The sequence below is a fragment of the Synchiropus splendidus genome, chromosome 1 (genome assembly GCF_027744825.2).
Source record: "Synchiropus splendidus isolate RoL2022-P1 chromosome 1, RoL_Sspl_1.0, whole genome shotgun sequence".
In the NCBI taxonomy this organism is placed as follows: Eukaryota; Metazoa; Chordata; class Actinopteri; order Syngnathiformes; family Callionymidae; genus Synchiropus; species Synchiropus splendidus.
Window position 1 is genome coordinate 52,292,051 of NC_071334.1, and position 17,810 is coordinate 52,309,860.

Below are 17,810 nucleotides of genomic sequence, written 5' to 3' on the forward strand. Positions count from 1 at the left end.
TCACAACTGTGCAATGGGTTGGGCTTCAGACATCCTCTTTCAGGTATTGCTATTTCAGTGAAACATGCATTAGATTAGTTGCACACTCAGTATGGGGAAAGACGTATACATCAATTTCCTTTGTAGCGTGATGTCACTTGTGAATCTCATGTGCATGGGAGAACCTCCTTTAACATCAGGGAATAACAGAAGAATAGTTGCAGAGGCTGTTGAGGCATCTTAATCGGTCGAAGGTCAATGCATTGCACATTTCTGTTTCACCCATTAGTGGAGATGATTAGATTAGATTAGATTAGATTAGATTAGATTAGATTAGATTAGATTAGATTAGATTAGATTAGAAATCCTTGGCCATTTGGAGGAGATTCAATGACAACGATGACAGATGTATGAATATGAATTAAGTTATAGTCCATTGTCTGTAACAAAAAAGGTGCTAGGACAGTGAATATTGCTGCCTGGCCACTCATTTTTATCTGTATATTCTGTTAAAAATATACCACTGACAATAAACTCAATTGGACTGCTGGTAGCAGTGGCGTTAAGGCACTCCGTCAACACACACAGACACACTGCCAGAGATGGATGAATAAAAACAGAATGATTAACTCCACATTTTGTCACCATAGACATGTGAATGTTGATCTGACTCTATATGGTGTTTAACAAAATCAGGCTTGCTGACTTGTGTCTGTTTTATAACCATGAGACCTTGAGATCAGCCCCAAAATTTGGTCACCTGTTCTTAGTGCAACAGCGAGTCTAGTCTACTAGCTGTCACTAAGTGGTCAGTGATGGCATCATGAATGGAGCAGAACCCGGCCAAATGAGTGATGCGCTGGCACCATTGTTGACCCAAAACGTTGGAACATGTCACGATACACATACAACACTGACACTCAATTCACCATTTGCAAACATATCTTTTCAAACGCTAAGCATGCACGTGTGGAGTGGATTCCAATGCTCTTGAAAAACTATCTTTCAATATCTGACCAAAATCTACCTACTAAACTTGGCTATACCTATGTGCAGATTCAGGCAATCCCTCAGTGCTTTATAGTTCAGGTGGCTATAAAGCCACAAATCACGGATGAGTTTAGGAACATGCTCAACAGAGAGGCCAACCAAAAAGTATATTTGGATTTTGTTTTCAGGATGGTGTCTTTTATTGCTTTTAATATACCTCCACTCAAAGTAGAGAGATGCAATTCTGCCATGTTGACTCTCCACTAATTTTAGACCCTCCCCCAGCACTTGAGAGGCATGGGAAAGCCAAGCCGGCGACTACCCGGTGTGAGAAGTGCAACAAATGTTGCCAAGTTCAATCCTGGACCACTTATTCACTTGCACCTAAGAATGTGCATTTGTGGTCTCGAAACTGCCGAAGTATAATCTTTACCGCATCATTGCCTGTCGAAAAAGCAAAACTAAATGGTAATGTTCTCCCTCTCAGATTCACATCCATGCTTGGTTGAACCACTGTTCAGGTTACAAAGAGTTTCCAGTCTCTTTTGTCATCCCATACAACTTCTACAAGTTGTTTTAATGAGCATCACTCAGATGCATCCAGCATAAGCTGCAAGTGAAAGACAGGGTTGAATCATTGAGCATTAATTTTAATGGCTGCTCAACAAGAGTTCACGAATGCCTTGGATTATTGGGCCAGACTGCTTTTATTGTCACTAATTCTCTTTATTATTATTTATTGTGTTCTGTGTGAATAGAAATGAGGTTGAGGACCAACATAGTCACATAATTTGCAGTCCATTAAACAGAAACTATTTTATCTGTGCAATGTTAAATTCCACTGAGGAACTTAAGCTCCAGCTGCTTGTGCACCTGCTTATCGTGTGTCCATGTATGTTCGCTTGCTTTTGCTGATGGATGATTGGCATGCAACTGAGAAGTATGCCAGGCTGACTGCGGGCTCTCTGTTGTGTGTCGCAGGTGAAGTGAGTGAAAAAGTACTTTTACTATTGCTATTGTGAGTCAAAATACATTAGTACCTGATTGAAATACTTGAGTAACAGATACACTAATCAGTTTAATGAAACATGCAGTACGTTTATATCAAATGCGGTGTCGACCCAAAGACTGAATTTCTCACAAAAAAGCGGGTGCACGACTGAACATCAGTTGCAGCATTTGCCATGCATGTGTTTGCTGACGTCAAGATGTCACACATTGGATCTTGGAGATCCTGTGCAGCCTCTCACACTTGACCATTGACAAGATTTTAGAGCCTGAAAATTTCAAAACCCAGTGATGCAATCGTTTACCTGATCAATGATTCACACTCTTTTGCTTGAAAATAGGGCATAAATAGAGGGTGTCCATCTCTCTTCACATCACTCCCACCATCTTCTTAACTCTCACCAAATTACCCAGCTGTCTATGCAGAGCCGACAGGCAGCCGTTAATTAGCCAATCTCACGCTCTGTTAGCCGGGCAGAGAGAGAGAACGAGCTGCTGGGAGAATATAGAGAAAGGGTGAGAGGCGGGAGCGAATCGTGTGGAGGGAGCAAAACAGATTGTTAAAGTGAGCAAGAGTTGTGTGGAGTGAATAGTGGAGCCAGCTAATGGAGGAGAAGGGGCTCCAGCAGAGTGCTAAGTTTCTCAAAATGGAGAGGAAGCTGCTGAGAGATAGAATGTTGATGAAGGAACTAGAGAGCGGCCAGAGTGTGAAGTAGAGAGAAAGATCCTCAGTGTTGACTGCTGAAATCAGTTCAGAAGGATTTCAAATTCAGTTGTGAGTAAGCAAGCCAGCAACCGGTTTGTCCTGTATTGTGTTAACTGAACTGCAGCCAAAGTGTCCTTTCACGTAGGCCTTTTTCCCAAAGATGCAGCTGGTAGGTTTGTGTTCCCACACCTACTTCAGAACCATGCTGCCTTTGTTCGTGTACTCCGGCCTGTAGGTCATTGTTAAATGTCCATGTTGAGCATGTTATTGCATTGACTTGCTGGCAGTGGAAGAACAAAATCGATTCTGAGATGCATTGCGTCTTAGTGGCACGTTTTCTCCAGAAGTACAACTTATGACACCTTGGCTGTTTGTCACTCTCATTGGGGAAAGGAGATTAAACATTTCTTGCCTTTTGTAGTGAACTTGTAGTGAACCAGGACTTTTGAGGGCTCCTATGTACTCTGGAGCCAAGAGCCTGACTCTCAACAACCTATATTGCAAGTAAAAGGAAGATTTTGTTTCTTTTTTTCCTTCAATATGTTTGCGATTGGAGGTGTTACAAGCCAAAGAGCCTGCTACCTTTGTTTCCTTTACTATATAGTTACAGTTACTGTCACCGGTTGACACGTTTCCATCAGTTTAATGTTAATGGAAATAAACATTAAACAAATGAACATCCAAATGGTGTCACACAGTGAGATATAAAGAATTGTGATGGTCACAATTTAATGGCCAAAGAATTGAATTGTAGCCCTAGATGGCAATCGAATCGTGAGGGGCCTGAAGATTCCTTCCCCAAAGACTAAACCTAAAATAGCCTCTGAAGATTTACGCTTTAAAATTCAGCACCAAGTAGTAATGTCATACATTCGTTCTTGCACAGACACAGAACTATTAACATGTAAAGTAAAAGTGTAATAAAAGGCCAGCCAGAGAAGACAAAGTCTAAAGTCTGGTGTTCAAAGCTATCTCTGTGTTCAGGACCAGATAAAAAAGTAGAACAAACTGTAGCCGAGCAAACATAAAAGGAGATGGAAGTGGGCCATAAAGGAGAGAGCCTGAGCGAAAAAGAAGATTGTGACGGTAAAACACAAATTGGAAATGTTGAGCTCAGGGACTTGTAATCATTTCTGCTCCATAAGCTCTTTGAGTAAAATGAAGCTTTGGAGAAATTTCTCACAGATTTTACTGATGCAAATGTAGCTTCCCGACTTTGTCAGGATGTGACCTAAGATCCACAGCCAGCTTTAAATAATTGATTTGTTGACCTCTCTGTTGTTCACTTCCTTTTTCTGTTGAGAATCTTGTGTTCAGTTTCCCTGTGGCCCACTGAATTTCAAAGTCATGTTGGGCTCCCATCATTAAATGCTAGCTGGTAATCTGAGACTGATGAGTGACACCAGCCTCTGGTTCAGATTGGATTTATTCAGGTTGTTTTCAGGGTCTTAATTTATTTTTTATTTTATTGAATTTTATTCCGTTGTGCAATATTGTATGTTGAAGGTTAAAATGTATGAGTCAGTTTTTCTCATACCGACTCTTGCTGACTATTGTTCTCAGTTTGAGTAACATCACTTGATCAAGCCATTTGTAACATTCCACACAACAAAATGAGCAATAAGCGTGTGTGTGATTCATGCTCATATTGTGCATTATAGTAAGGCTGCAATGTTGGTATTGGATCGGAAGTGCAAAAGTTGAATTTAATCTAATATAATTAGACTTGTCACATTGGACCATTGAAATTCAGGCTTGTCAATGACACTTAAGCACTGAAATGCACTTGGCTGGTGTTATACTTTTGGGCAAAAAAAAGAGTGATTTTATGTCACTGAAAATCCTGTCATTTCATTGGTCTGATGTGGCGAGGCTCAGTCATGACAAGTGTAGCTTGTTTGTCTGTATCCAGATAGTTTTAAATTTGAAACTGAATGAAAACGGTGTCGAATGAAATTGTCATAAGGCAGCATCTAAAAAGAAGGGCATTCTGATATCTGTTTGACACTACAAGTGCTCTTATGTAAGGTCAACATTTGCTGTGGTCATGGGACCACCATTGTTTTATTTGCTGAAATAAAAAATTACCCCTTAGTTGTCACATACTGTAAATACTTGATGAAAGAACATCATCACTGATGTGGAAGGTAATGAAAAAAAAATACAAAAACTACAAACTAAAAAAATATGAATATATATTAAATATTGTCTTGGGTTGGACAGAGTCGACACAGAGTGAATTGATAAATGCTGTAGTTCATTTCATCTTAAGTGATAGTCTTCATACATACAGAAGTTATTGATCTACTAAAATATTTAAAAAATATTTCAATATTTTAAAATGTTTACTTCTACCAGCGCTGGATAGTGTAAAAGGTTCCATTAAATTCACTTTTGTTTTATTTTCATGATACACTGTGGCAGGTTTAATAAGAAAACACTTCTTCAAGTGAGATTTGATTTATCTGTGAAAAGCAGCCTCAAGTAGTGGCATCTAATGGAACAACTTGCTCCCTGCTGGTCATCTTCGGTTGGATGGTTATCTTATGTTCCTCATGGTTTATGAAGCAGTGACTACAAACACTTTCATTAGCAGCACTGCCTGTTACTGTGGCGCGTGTGAGTTTGTGACTATTTCACACTCCTCTCTGGGGATTCATTTAGGGAAATCCAATCAGACTGACTTCATTTCCACAGACGGCCATTTTAGTTTTACGACTTCTGATTCTCTGTCAAAAGACTTCCAGTCTCTTTTGAAGCCGCCCACCATTCCCTCCTGTGTGAGGACCTCTGTTCCATCTTCACTAACTTCACTGTCTCTGATGGTGTCCCACTAATGTTCTTATTGAACCAGTAGCTCAGACTTCCCTTTGTCAATGAGTTCGAAATGTTAAGGAAATGTTCATTGTACAGTCTTACCCCCGCTTGTCCACTTTGCTGCGGCTTTGTCTTCAATGGCGTTCTGCACAGTTGGTCTTTCATTTTTATTGTTCACTCAATGGCATCTCAAATGGCCTGAATGCTTCCTGGGAACAGGGTACTTGAGTGTTTTTTTTCCTTGTTTTTTAACCGTTTACACCAGACCTGTTATAATTTCTTTTTTTTCTTATTTCTGGGTGGTTTGTGTCATTGTTTGGAAGGAATCTAGTCTAATCTAGTCTAAGCAACAGGCAAAATATTTAAAAAAAAATTTTGCCTGTTGCTGCGTTTTTGTTAAGTAATTTCCGTTTTTTTTATTATTGATGTCCTGTTGTATTTTTTATTTGTGATTCATGTACTCACATTTTTTTTCTGGTAACACAGCTTTCCTAGTGGCCAGTGGATGTCAACCTTAGGGTACAACATGTTTTTGACGTGGTCCGACAGGTGACTCCATCGTGAAGCTGAGTCATCTAAAATATGAAACATATTTAGACTTATTCAACATTTTTTCTGTGCGACATAATTCCATGTATCCTGCTTCATATATTGGATGTCTTCAGTCTGGAAAAAAAAACACTGAATCAGAAGGCCTGTCCTACCTTTTACCCTGTACTGTGAATTGACTTAAATATTTAGCACATTTTTAACGTTGGCAACATGATGATGATGGCGGTGGTAGTCAGCTGGACCCTCACCTCCAGTCCACCTTGGTTCATTGGCTATGATCGCTCATTGTAGGCGGACCATGACTGAGACTGAAAATGTCAAGTACAGAAACCACTGTTCTTCCAACCACTCCAAAGCGTTTTAGGCAATAGCCTCCAACTGTTGTTTGAGATGTGACCATTTATGGACTTTTCCCTCTCGGTGTACTATTTATTCATTTTCATGGACTTACTTTCTCTATTCCTGGTTTCTTGCTCCACGGTGGTCTGAACAGTAAAAGGTGCCTTAATGTCAGAGACATTTTAAACATGTTTTTTCATTGACACTGTGAGTCATATTTTGTCCCAATGTTGGTGCTGTCTTGCCTCTACGTGCCCACCTCTCTTCTCAGATGATTTACATTCTAGTGTTGTGGTTCTGAAAAAGTTGTTTCATAGTGTTGTCCTGGACTCACGCCAGACGTGGACACTGCATTGTTTTTGCCTCAGTGCTTCTCTGTGTCGCCTGCCTCCCTCCTTCTCACCTTCCTCAGGTCTGCCTTTCCTTCAGCCTTGCTATTTCCCGTAACTACCTGAACAACGATCGTGGCCTCTCGTCCTCGGCTCTTTCTCAACATTTGTCAACACCCCTTTCCCTTTCCTGAACGTTATTTTTCTGCCACCAACTCTTCCCTTCTTTTCTTTTTCCATTTCCCTCACCACTTTCCTGGTAGTTCATCCTGACCTTCAGACTTTCTCCTCTCAGTCACTTGCGATCTCATCCTACAACAGACCTGTTATAATTCCTTATTTTTGTCTTTTTTTTCTGGTTTGTTTGTGTCGTTGTTTGTAATGAAGGCTCTAATCTAATCAATTTTCATTGAGATTTCCCACAACTTCCTTTATATTTTTTATTGATGTTCTGTTGTATTTTTTATTTGTGCTTCTTTGTACTCGCATTTTCTTTCTGGTAAAACTACTTTCCCACTGGCCAGTGGATGTGAAGTGACGGTATAAACCCTACAGTTGTAAAGCTTGTCTTGGATGTGGCCCGACAGGAAGCATCAGTTTGAGATAGAGATCTCATCCTACTCCTCACTGTCACCCGTCACTGTCAGATTGTTAGTTCTGTACATAACGTGTATTGTGTGTGTGTGTGTGTGTGTGTGTGAATCGTCAGCCTCCTTGTTGGATGTGACATCTTTCTTCAAAGCTCATCATCCTCCTGAGTTTGTCTTCACTTCGACCACATTGTTTACATACTCATCCCTCAGAACTATACACAAACCATTTCTCTTCCTGTCTACACCGTGGTACAACAGCGACAGCCCTCCTCCAAGGTTCATTGCTCTCCTTTTTTGTCATGGTTGTTACATTCAGTGTACCTACAGTCATACCAACTAGCTTGCTCTTCTTTTTCTCCCACTGTCTCCAAAGCCTTCCTTCTCTTCAGTTTTTTTTTTGTTTTTTTTTTTAACCAGCATTAGCCTTAATTCCTGTGGGCTGATCTCACCAAAGTCAGACTTTGTTAAGGAAGGCAGCTCTAGGGTGACTCTCATATCTGGTTCTTTAGCATAGTTGCCGTTGCTCATAGTGTCATTTGGAGGACGTTTAGAATGGGTTTGAATGGGACAGGGAGACGTCAATTTCGACTGATTAATTACTAAAAAAATAGTCTAACTTTGAGGATTGAAGTTCAGAAAAATGTTGGCTCTTCATTGGAGCACTTCCGACCAGATGCTTAAGCTTATGTATCGATTCAACATAAATTCCACGTCTGCTCGAATTAGAATAATTTGGGTGCCACACATGAACCCAGTCACACACACACACACACACACACGTTTGTCTTCCTATCTTAGTGAGGACTGTCATTGACATATATTGACCAGCCTTTCCCCCTAAACCTAACCATCTAAAACAAAAGGATAAACTTAACCTTTACTCTGAACCAAACTAAAACCCAATTATAATAACCCAGCTATTTTGTAGTTTTAACCCTCAAACTCAGGCTTGACAAAGTGAGGACCGGCCAAAATGTCCTCACTTAGCAAAAATGTCCTCACTCTGTTGATTAAAAACTCATACAGGTTCTCACAAAGATAGAAGTACACGCACACACACACACAAATAACAATTTGCAGTTGAAGTTGTAGTAGTTACTTCCTACACTGTATTTCTCCTTGGTATTGTTAATGTGTGTGGTGAGCACACAAGCCTGATATTCAACCGTGTTGAGTTGCAATGACTGTGATGTGACTTCCATGGAGCTGGTTTACTAGTTTAGAGAGTTTAAACCTTCACAGGAAAATGACAGATTTTTCCACAGATTTCACAATCGAGGATCTGCTGCCTGCTGCACACACACTTGACTAGTGCTGATTGGAGTGACAGAGTCTGATAGGAGACCAAGTTCCATATGGGGTGAAATCTATATTCAGCTGGTGTGCAGCTGTCTGCGTGAAACTCTGTGGTGTGTCATCATCCTGCTGGGGACATGGTGCTGTAACTCCCACCGGAGGAGGTGGTGGGTGTCTGGTGACATTCTGCTGTCCAAAAGTGTCCCACCTGACACCAGTTCATTGGTGGGATCTCAGCTGATCTATGCACTCGAGACGAGCAAAATAATCTCCACTCTCACTAAGTATTACAAATCCTCTCCCTCCTTTGCTGCTTGTCCTGTGTCTCCTTGCTAACAAGAACAAAGACTGTGAGGACGCAGTGGCCGGCTAATTATAGCGCTGCTCCTCCAGTGTTGGCATCGTCACTGTAAGCAGCAATCCAGGATGGTGTGTCGACTGAGTGGATTTTTGCTGCTCTGAACGTTTATCACCTGGTGTCCTCTCAACAACGTGTCTCCTCTTAAACATGTACGTGATCATACAAGGGACTGTCGTGGTTAATCCGCTTCATGTTGTCCAATCAGAGCTTATTATTTTTATCTTTATTATATTGAATGATGGTATTATGATGGTATGAAGAAACTCAGGCATTTATGCTCAGACTACCAATCATTTTCACATGCCTGTAAACGCAAGCAAAATTCTTCAAATGTAATTTTTCAAGATAAAAACAAAACTCCCAAAGTAGAACCAGAATTTCCCAAGCAAAAGGGCACAACTAACACACAGACTGAGTGTCAGACTATAATCTGACAGAATACAAAACTAAAACTGAACCTTGCGAGTTCGCCACAGTCCTATTTTGCTTGGGAAGAAGAGTGTGGCAACAGAGAAACTGTTTAAATGGTAAGCAAAAGGCAGGGCCGCATGGAGCATCATGTGTTGGGGGAGGGGAAAAACAAACTTCCATATACATGTCGCTCCAGGCGCAGAGTGCGAGGGGCAGCATACCTGGAGGTAACCCCATACGTGGCTCTCCTCAGTGACGGTACTGAAAGGCGCTGTGACTAAAACACACGGCCGTTTGATGGGCTTCAAATAGCAATTTGACATGCTGTTAAACATAGAACTAATGGAGCAACAGCCCATGTGTCACACTAAGCCCTACCTGCGTCTTTTTTCACGTTTCGCGTTGCTAATGGCTATGCCGTATTGGACGCAAACTCCAACTTTCTCAACGTCAATATATGACGCCATGGGTGCGAGGAGGGGTTTTTAAAAACCAAGTTGAAAACAAGAGATTAGAAATTGGTCTATAATGACTGAAAGAACTGATGGGGTCAGGTTGGGTTTCTTTAAAAGTGGTTGGACCGCAGCATGTTCATAAGGGCTTTTGAAGAGACAACGGTTAAGCAGAATACTCAGGCGACGGTAATTTTAAAAGCCTTTAAAAATGTGGGGCGCCTGGCATCAAGAGCACTGGGAGTAGTTTTCATTCTGGATAAAACGGAGGGAACTTGTAAAATGCGTGTTCTGAATTTCATGAATGTGAGGTGAAAAATGATGCAAAAATTACCAATAGTCATGTTATTATATTTGCCGATTTCATGTGGACTGGCCGCATTTTTCCCTGACACGAGTCCATCCATTATTATTGCAGTCCTGCCGTTGACAATAATGTCCATAGGCCTAAAAAGCGCACACCACGACAGGTATCATTGTGCTGCTGCTACAATAGATTTTTAATGATGAAGCTCTTGAATATTAAAACCATTAAGGGAGGAGAATGTGATTCATTACCCTGCTCTGGGTGAGTTCGCCTCTCTTCATTATGTTCTCTTCCTCCTCGCTGCTGTCTCTCCTTCTCCTCCATAATTGGTTTTCATTATCGTTTGTCTTCCCTCTCTCCATGTAGTCATTTGCAAATGTTCTCTTTACTTTTTCAGCGGTATCCTCTATTTGTCTCTGAAATGGCAGAACATGAATACGGCTCCACGGGGTGCCCTGTGTGTGTGTGTGTGTGTGTGCACGCGTGCGTGTGTGGGAGGTGCACTGTGATGGACCATCTCTCCCTGACAGACTAATGAGTAGTTTGTGCTTCTCTCTTTCTTTTGCTCTCTTGGAAGTGATTAGCTCGCTTTCCAAAGATGACATCTATTTTCTCAAACCGTCATTCATCCTTGTTTGAATGTCTAGCTATGTGCACGTGAGCAAATGTCGGAGTGACTTTTTCACTTGGTTTTACTGGTTACTGACAAGTGTGATTGTGTGAGGTATTTGCTGCAGATACTTTTTAAAAAATCTCTTTGTTTTCCTATTGAACACTTTTTAATTTGTCTGATATTATTGTGTGTTTTGTATCGTGAGGATACAGGCGCTGTTGGTGAGCTGAGCTGAGAGGCATCATAAGTAAATAAACAGATCAGATATGTACATGTTATTGTTCTTTTTAAATGAGTGACAGCCACAGTATGACTACAGTATTGTTTCATTCTTTTTTCTTCTTCAAATGTCAATCATATACTTTTTTTTTCTTTTAGAGCATGCATTTCTGCAATGTACTTTGTTGTTATTTTTATCTTTAATTTCAAATACTTTGTGACATTGACATTAAAATTGTCAGCTCATACCTGCACTTCTGACGACTTGCTAGTGAATAATGTGTCTTTTCACTGTCGGTTCAAATCGTATCCAAGTGAGAAATGGAACTTTATGAGGAGAAGTGTGAACATTGGTGACACTGGCAGCCAAAATTCTAGTGACAGTCCAAGAGGCAGACTGATATTTGCCAACCGTTTACAGTCTGTCCATAACTGGCACTCCTTTAGTGACTCTATGAGTCATTGCAATTTCAGCCTCAGTGGCTAAATCTAGCATCATTATTATTCGCTGATCCCTGGCTTATCTTCAACTCTGGGCTTCAGTGGTCACCATATCAACATGTATTGCAATGTGAAATAATTCCTAATAATAATTTGGTTTTGCATCAGCTGTCTCACAGCCCACATAAAATAACATCTCATGGGGCTTGGTGTTTGCTTTTCTCTGTTGAAGGAGCAAAACCTTTCAATATTTTGCCTTTTTAGTTCTTTCTTTTCCCCAGTGCAGCTTCCTTGGAAATGCTCAGCTCTTCACCATCATGGCTGGTGTTAAATGAGGCTTTTCAGTCTTATAATGAAAGTGGGGCCACTGTTGTCATAGCTTTGATTAGATTGGACCATTGTATTACATTACTACAGTGTTTCTTCTTAACTTTGGGTTCCTGCGGAATATGTGCTGAGCAATCTGAGTCTAGCATTACTGTGTCCCGCAGACAACCTGGCATATGAGGTGCGGTGGTTCTTCACCAGACTACGAGGAGGAGAGACGACCACTCAGGTGCTGAGCATGGACCGTTTTGGCAGGGTGAGGAAGGAGCAGCGCAACTCCTCCAGCGATATATCCATCGAGCGTGCAGACACACACACCTACATCCTAAACATCCACGGCACACAGGACACGTGAGTGTGGTGTTTTAGTCCATAAGCTGAGCTGCATGACAAGTGTGACAACCGCTGTGTGACGCCATGTTCACAGTGACAGCGGAGAGTATTACTGCACGGCCACGCCCTGGTACCTGTCGGCCTCCACCGCTGCCTGGACTCAAGCCGCTCAACTGACATCATCCCGAGTCTTCCTCACAGTCCGGTTCGCAGGTACCCGCTCTCACTGCATAACTCTGCCGACTTGTGTGCCCAAAATAGTACAGTGTGCATCCTTTCCCCTAGATTTAGAAGTCACTTTTAAATAACTCAATTCATGACTGAGCTGAGCTTTACTGAAAACACCCTTTCAGTCTTAAGTTTATTTTATTGTTTTTTATTTTCAGCGACTCAAACTTGAGACCAAAACTGCTCGAACTTGAACCTCTGAAGTCTGAGGCACTACAGAGCAGCCCTAGCCCAAGACGCCTTCAAAAAATATTTCATTCCTAACACCATCAGCATTATGAACTCCAAACCACTGATATTACTTTGATCTGCTCCATTTTTCAATCTTTAATCATCATTTTATCATTTGAATTCACCTTATATTTACCTGGCTTTTTGCCTCAAGTTTGTCTGTTTTACATGTTGGTGAGCCAAAGACTACTTTCCACTCTTAAAGTTTAAGTAACTAGACAAGGGGCAGGCGTTACGTTGTTCACATGGGCAGAGTAGGTAGATCGCACCAGACCAGATCAATCTATTGTCCATTTGAACTCACTTATTCAACTGTACATTGATTGGTCGCCCAGCATGAGAGGTGCCATCACTCTCAACTATAAACTCTGTTCTGGTGAATTGAAACTGTTCCCATGATGCTTTGCTGGCCAGTCGACCAAATTACAGTGGTCGATCAGTGGAATATGTAATTTTTGGGCGAGCGAGCTTTATGTCCCCAAGATCGAGCCGCGTCACATCAGACCAATGAAATTACAGGCGTTTTATTTACATTAAAGCGCTCAGATGTGCTGTGACAACGGCCAACTCTCCAGTGTCCCCCCAGCTCCGCCTCAACAGACCGAAGCTCTGGTCTCAGCAGAAGACCGCTGAATTGACCGGGATGAAACCAGCGCATTTGAGTGCTTTGATGTCAACAAAACGCCTGCAACTTCATCATTCTGATGTGGCGATTCTAATTTCAATTCAATTCTAATTTCTGAGCTCGCCAGTCTTACTCAGCAGCAACGGTGACCAGTTTGGAAAGATATGTGAAGTAATATACAGTCATATTCCTCTTCCAAACAATACTCAATATTAATACACATTTTGTACTTTTGTAGTGGGCAGAGCTTTGTGACTTGGTTATTTATACGTAGCTCACTAGCTGAAAAGGTCTGATACAGACAGTGTTATATGGAGTCACCATGTTACTGATGTGTGATTGTGTTTTGACTCTTTCTGCAGTATGGGAGTCGCTACAGATGCCCCTCCTGTATGGAGTGTCTGCCTCGCTAGGTAAGGCTTGTCTTCTCCCCCCAAATAATGAGTTGTTCATGTTATACTCATATTATGGAGAAATTTATAGGTGAATTTCTCACTGCACCTCAGTTCAGGCATTTTTCCCCCTCAGACTACGCACCTTTGTTGTGCTTGGACGTCGGGATCATACTGTATAGTGGGATGTAGTGGGACCTGAAATACAGAGACACAGACTATGGGAAGAGAGGAGTTTTGAAATGTGTGGTGTCAGCACAAGATCTGAATGGCTCCACCGGCGCTTCTGGGTTGGGTCCTTCAGGAAATCTTCCTGTAGCCCATTCACCCTTTGCATGCTTGCTGAGGAAGCATAGGCCCAAGACAAGAACCCAAACTAGCACTGACCGCAATTTGTTCAGAATTTGCGAGGATTCCTGCCTCAGTCATAAAGACCAATTTATGTGCAACGTTACTCACAGATCTGGATCCTTCTGTCTGTGCTCTGCCTTCATTTCCTCTGTATTTCTGCATGGTTCCAAAACACTTACTGATACGGACCAAACGGGGCAATACCTCTGGAAACCATGGGGGGGCAGTGTTGCTGCTACATAGCTCTAATGACTCACAAAGAAGAAATAACAATGGTGGGAATTCTTCGTCCTCCACCAACTATCGCCTCCTACCGTGCTCTTTTGTGAAATAGCAACATGATCAATACAACATAAATGGCCTCACATGGACGCAGTACACACGGTTACACACAGCCACTGTGAGGGAAACTAGGGCATAAGGGGCAGAAATGATGAGACCCGTTCACTTCTCCTTTTCAATCTCTGTGAAATGTCAGAAGAAATATTGACAGAACTATACGTAGCGTCACAATATTGTACAAATATAATGGAACTTGCCGTGTCATGTGTTGGAGGAGATTCAGATAAACAGTCATTCATATCCCAAATATTCACTGAGAAACCAAGCGTTGTGTCGTTGGCTCCTGCTGTAGAACTAAATCACTTCTTCTCCACAGGTGTGGGCCTCTTCTCCCTGGTCCTGGGTCTGATCTGTGCCCACTGCTGCTGCCGAAACACCACGCACACTCCGCGCTCGCGTAACAAGCTGATGGACCTGGAGATGGACTGACAAACATTCTCCCCTGCACATCAACACTGCAGCACCCACAGGGAGCAGCCCACTCTCAGCAGACACAAGTCCCTGGATGATTTCTGGGACACCCGCTTGTTTCCAGGAGTGGGACGCTGGGAGTGAGCATCTGGCTGAACTTTGGTTTTCTTCTCTTGGTGCTCACTATCTTTCTGCAGTGGGGTGAGTAGGGGAACATTCAGGACCACTGACTCTGATGTTGGAATTCTTCCTGTGATATTTATACCCAGTTTGTGTTGAGAGCAGCGCAACAGAGACTCCGGAGTTGTGAGATTTCACTGCCATGTGGGAATAAGGAACCACTGAACTGCTGCCTTCCTCAGTTTTCTAGTTCAATCCTGCTGTTTTCACCTCCGTGATTGGATTGTAGATGCAAACTGTTTATTGCATTTTTTTTTGCCTCCTGTCGATCTTAGAGTCACATGACCACCAAGCCTCATCTTTGTGGAAGACGTTACCACAAACCAGAGGATTTGCACTACAAACCCAAGCCCAGAGTATTCTAGCTTCTGAGAGGATAATATTTAACTTTATTCTTAACTCTAGTTTTTTTGACAGATATAAGATTTAAATCAATGAGAGACACTTTTTTAAGCTTTACGATGAATTTATGCAGTTTGTGTGTGACCTCCGTGCATCGTGCCAACGTCTGAACGAGTGCAGACGCCCTCTACAGGTGAGGAACAGCAAGTACTCGTCTTTTCTTAACAACCCAAAAATGTACAGACGTTTCTGGATGTGTGTTTGTTCTGTGCTCGGCAAGAGTGCGTGAGCATGTAGTGATTTCCATGACTCGTGTGATGTCGTTCAACAGCAGAACGGATCGACACTTGCATCCAACCACAAATGTGACTGTTGTGAGCAGTTGACCCAAGTGTTGTTTTCAACTTGTATTTTGAGAAAGAAATTTCTTGCTTATTTTTGAGATTTTAAATAAAAACAAATTCCTGAATTTGATTGTAAACAATCATCTTTTAGTTCCCCTCCAAAGGTTGTTACTATGAAGCAAAATTAATTCTGATGAGTTTCTCTCTGTGAATTGAGTTCTAAACTCCAAACATAGCGTGTTTCTTAAAGCTGTTGAAGGAAGCAGGATCTAGTGCTGTACACATGTGTTTTGTGCTTGGAACTTGAAGGTCTCAAACTCTCCACAGTGAGCTAAAATATATTTGAGCTAGACCGTTGAAAGTTATATTAAATTGCTGTTTCATGCGCTTGAAATTTGACTTGTTAATACCCGAGTGTTGGTGACCCTTTCCTGCAGGTTGGAGTCTGGCAGCAGAGGTTTTCAGCAAATCTTCCTGGTCAAAAACAAATGAAGGATAGTGACACTTATTTCTGGCCAAAACGTCAATGTATTCCTCTGCGTCTAAATCTCTTATTTAGAAAAACGAAACATCAAAAGTAGCTGAGTTAATGTTTTATTGCTTGAGCGCGGCAGTCATGTCTCCGTTGCCAACCCCTTGTTAGTCTTGTGGGGTTGCCATCTATCCTTTTCCTCGCTGTTGCTCCTGTCATCTGCCTCCATCTCTCCATCTGGGCTGCTCTATATTTCTCCGCTCTTCTCACTCTCGCTGGCTGTTGATGAGAAATGCAAATGAGATCTAACCTCTCCTGAGCTTTCATCCCTGCACCCTGTTGACTGTTTTCTCTGCATCCAACTCTCCTCTCTTCTACCACTAGAAGGCGATGAGAGCAGAGAGCCAGTGTCAGGGTGATTCTTAGTTGCTCTCTCCCAGGGTCCATTTGACCCACTTATCGGCCTTTGTTCCTACATCTCATGGATCCTTTGCTAATGTGATATTAAACTGTAGGGAGACATCAATGATCCTCTTGAGTGCTGCGGCGCCACATCCCGTGTGTCCTTGCTTCAGAGCAGGGGTGGGGAACCAGCTAGTAAACTAAAAAGACGTGAAAGAGTGGCGCACTTGAGCAAACCTCCAAGGAGAAGCTCTCAAGAATGGAAGCAATGGCAAGAGCAGAAGTTCGGAGGAGCTTGGCGGCTGCTCATGTTGAGACACCACCAGCTATTCTGGTCACGGAACAAAATGAGACGCTGTGATCTTGTGGTCCAACGTATTCGATCACAATGAAGTAAGAGTTCAGAGTTTTTGTTTTCGGCAAGACCATGGAGAGGTGAGACCTAGCATGTGGCTCCTGCTGCCGTCTGAGAGACTGATCGGCGCTAAAGCTGAAAAATCATCAGACTCAGAAGTGAGAAACCATGCCAGGAACAATTTCTGCAGTCGACATTAATAAAGCTTCTCATGAAAATGAGCTGAAGAGATCAGACGTTCAAACGGGTCATTTCCAAGCTGAAAGGGTCAGCAAAGAAATAAAGAGAGGAACACGGCAAAATAAGGCAGAAAAAAAAATCTGGGTGGAGAAGTTGCAAATGAAAGAAAAAGCAAAAGAACTGGTACATGAGAACACAACAGTAATGGTTCTGGTTGATGGCAATGCCTCCACAGGCAAACAAGATGGGAACTGAACTGAACAGGTGAAGATCTTGGTTATGAGGAGTGGATTGTCTCAGCCAAAGTTGGAGCCAAGAACGTGATGGTATACTCAGTTCCAGAAGACACAGCTGATGATCTCAGGCTCCTCACAGAGGAGCGTGTGGGATACCATTGTGATCGACTGTGCTCAGAGGATCCTCTGTCAATGATCGGACCCGGATCACATTATCCAGAAAAATCAAGATGCACTTCATTGTGAAACGCCTATCACTGACAACCTGTCTGGGAAAAGAAAATACTTCTGCAGTTCTTCTCTCCTCCTTTGTTGAGATGAAAGAGTTGTGTGTTTGATGTGGGACTGAAATAAACTCCCATTCATTCATTCATACTTTGCTTGTGTTCATTATAAACTCATAATCGTATGCATATAAAGTGCGGGCCTCACATATTTCCAGTTGCAGTCTGTGGCTCAGGGTGGGTGGACACCCGCGTGCCTCAAGCCTACTGTTAATTAAAATCAACATTCAGGCCAGTCCTTTAAATTAGAAAGAATGTCCGGTTCAGCCCTCTTTTCTGCTGCGTACGCCACATTTATGCCTTTGTGTACATCCACCTGAAAGTACTGTATGGAGGGATCCCGATCTGGCGATCCCCAGAGA

At 42.2% G+C, this 17,810-nt stretch overlaps 1 protein-coding gene across 1 annotated transcript in view; it reads left to right on the plus strand.

Annotated features, from left to right (window-relative positions):
* The window catches only part of ptgfrnb (prostaglandin F2 receptor inhibitor b), a 55,786-nt gene extending 38,333 nt beyond the window's left edge, over nt 1–17,453 (plus strand). The window contains exons 12-15 of the mRNA XM_053876136.1: nt 11,905–12,091; nt 12,168–12,286; nt 13,520–13,570; nt 14,559–17,453. Of these exons, the coding sequence (XP_053732111.1) occupies nt 11,905–12,091; nt 12,168–12,286; nt 13,520–13,570; nt 14,559–14,671 (470 nt within the window). The 3' untranslated portion in view covers nt 14,672–17,453. The remainder of the gene's footprint in view (nt 1–11,904; nt 12,092–12,167; nt 12,287–13,519; nt 13,571–14,558) is intronic.
* The last annotated feature ends 357 nt before the right edge of the window (nt 17,454–17,810 follow it).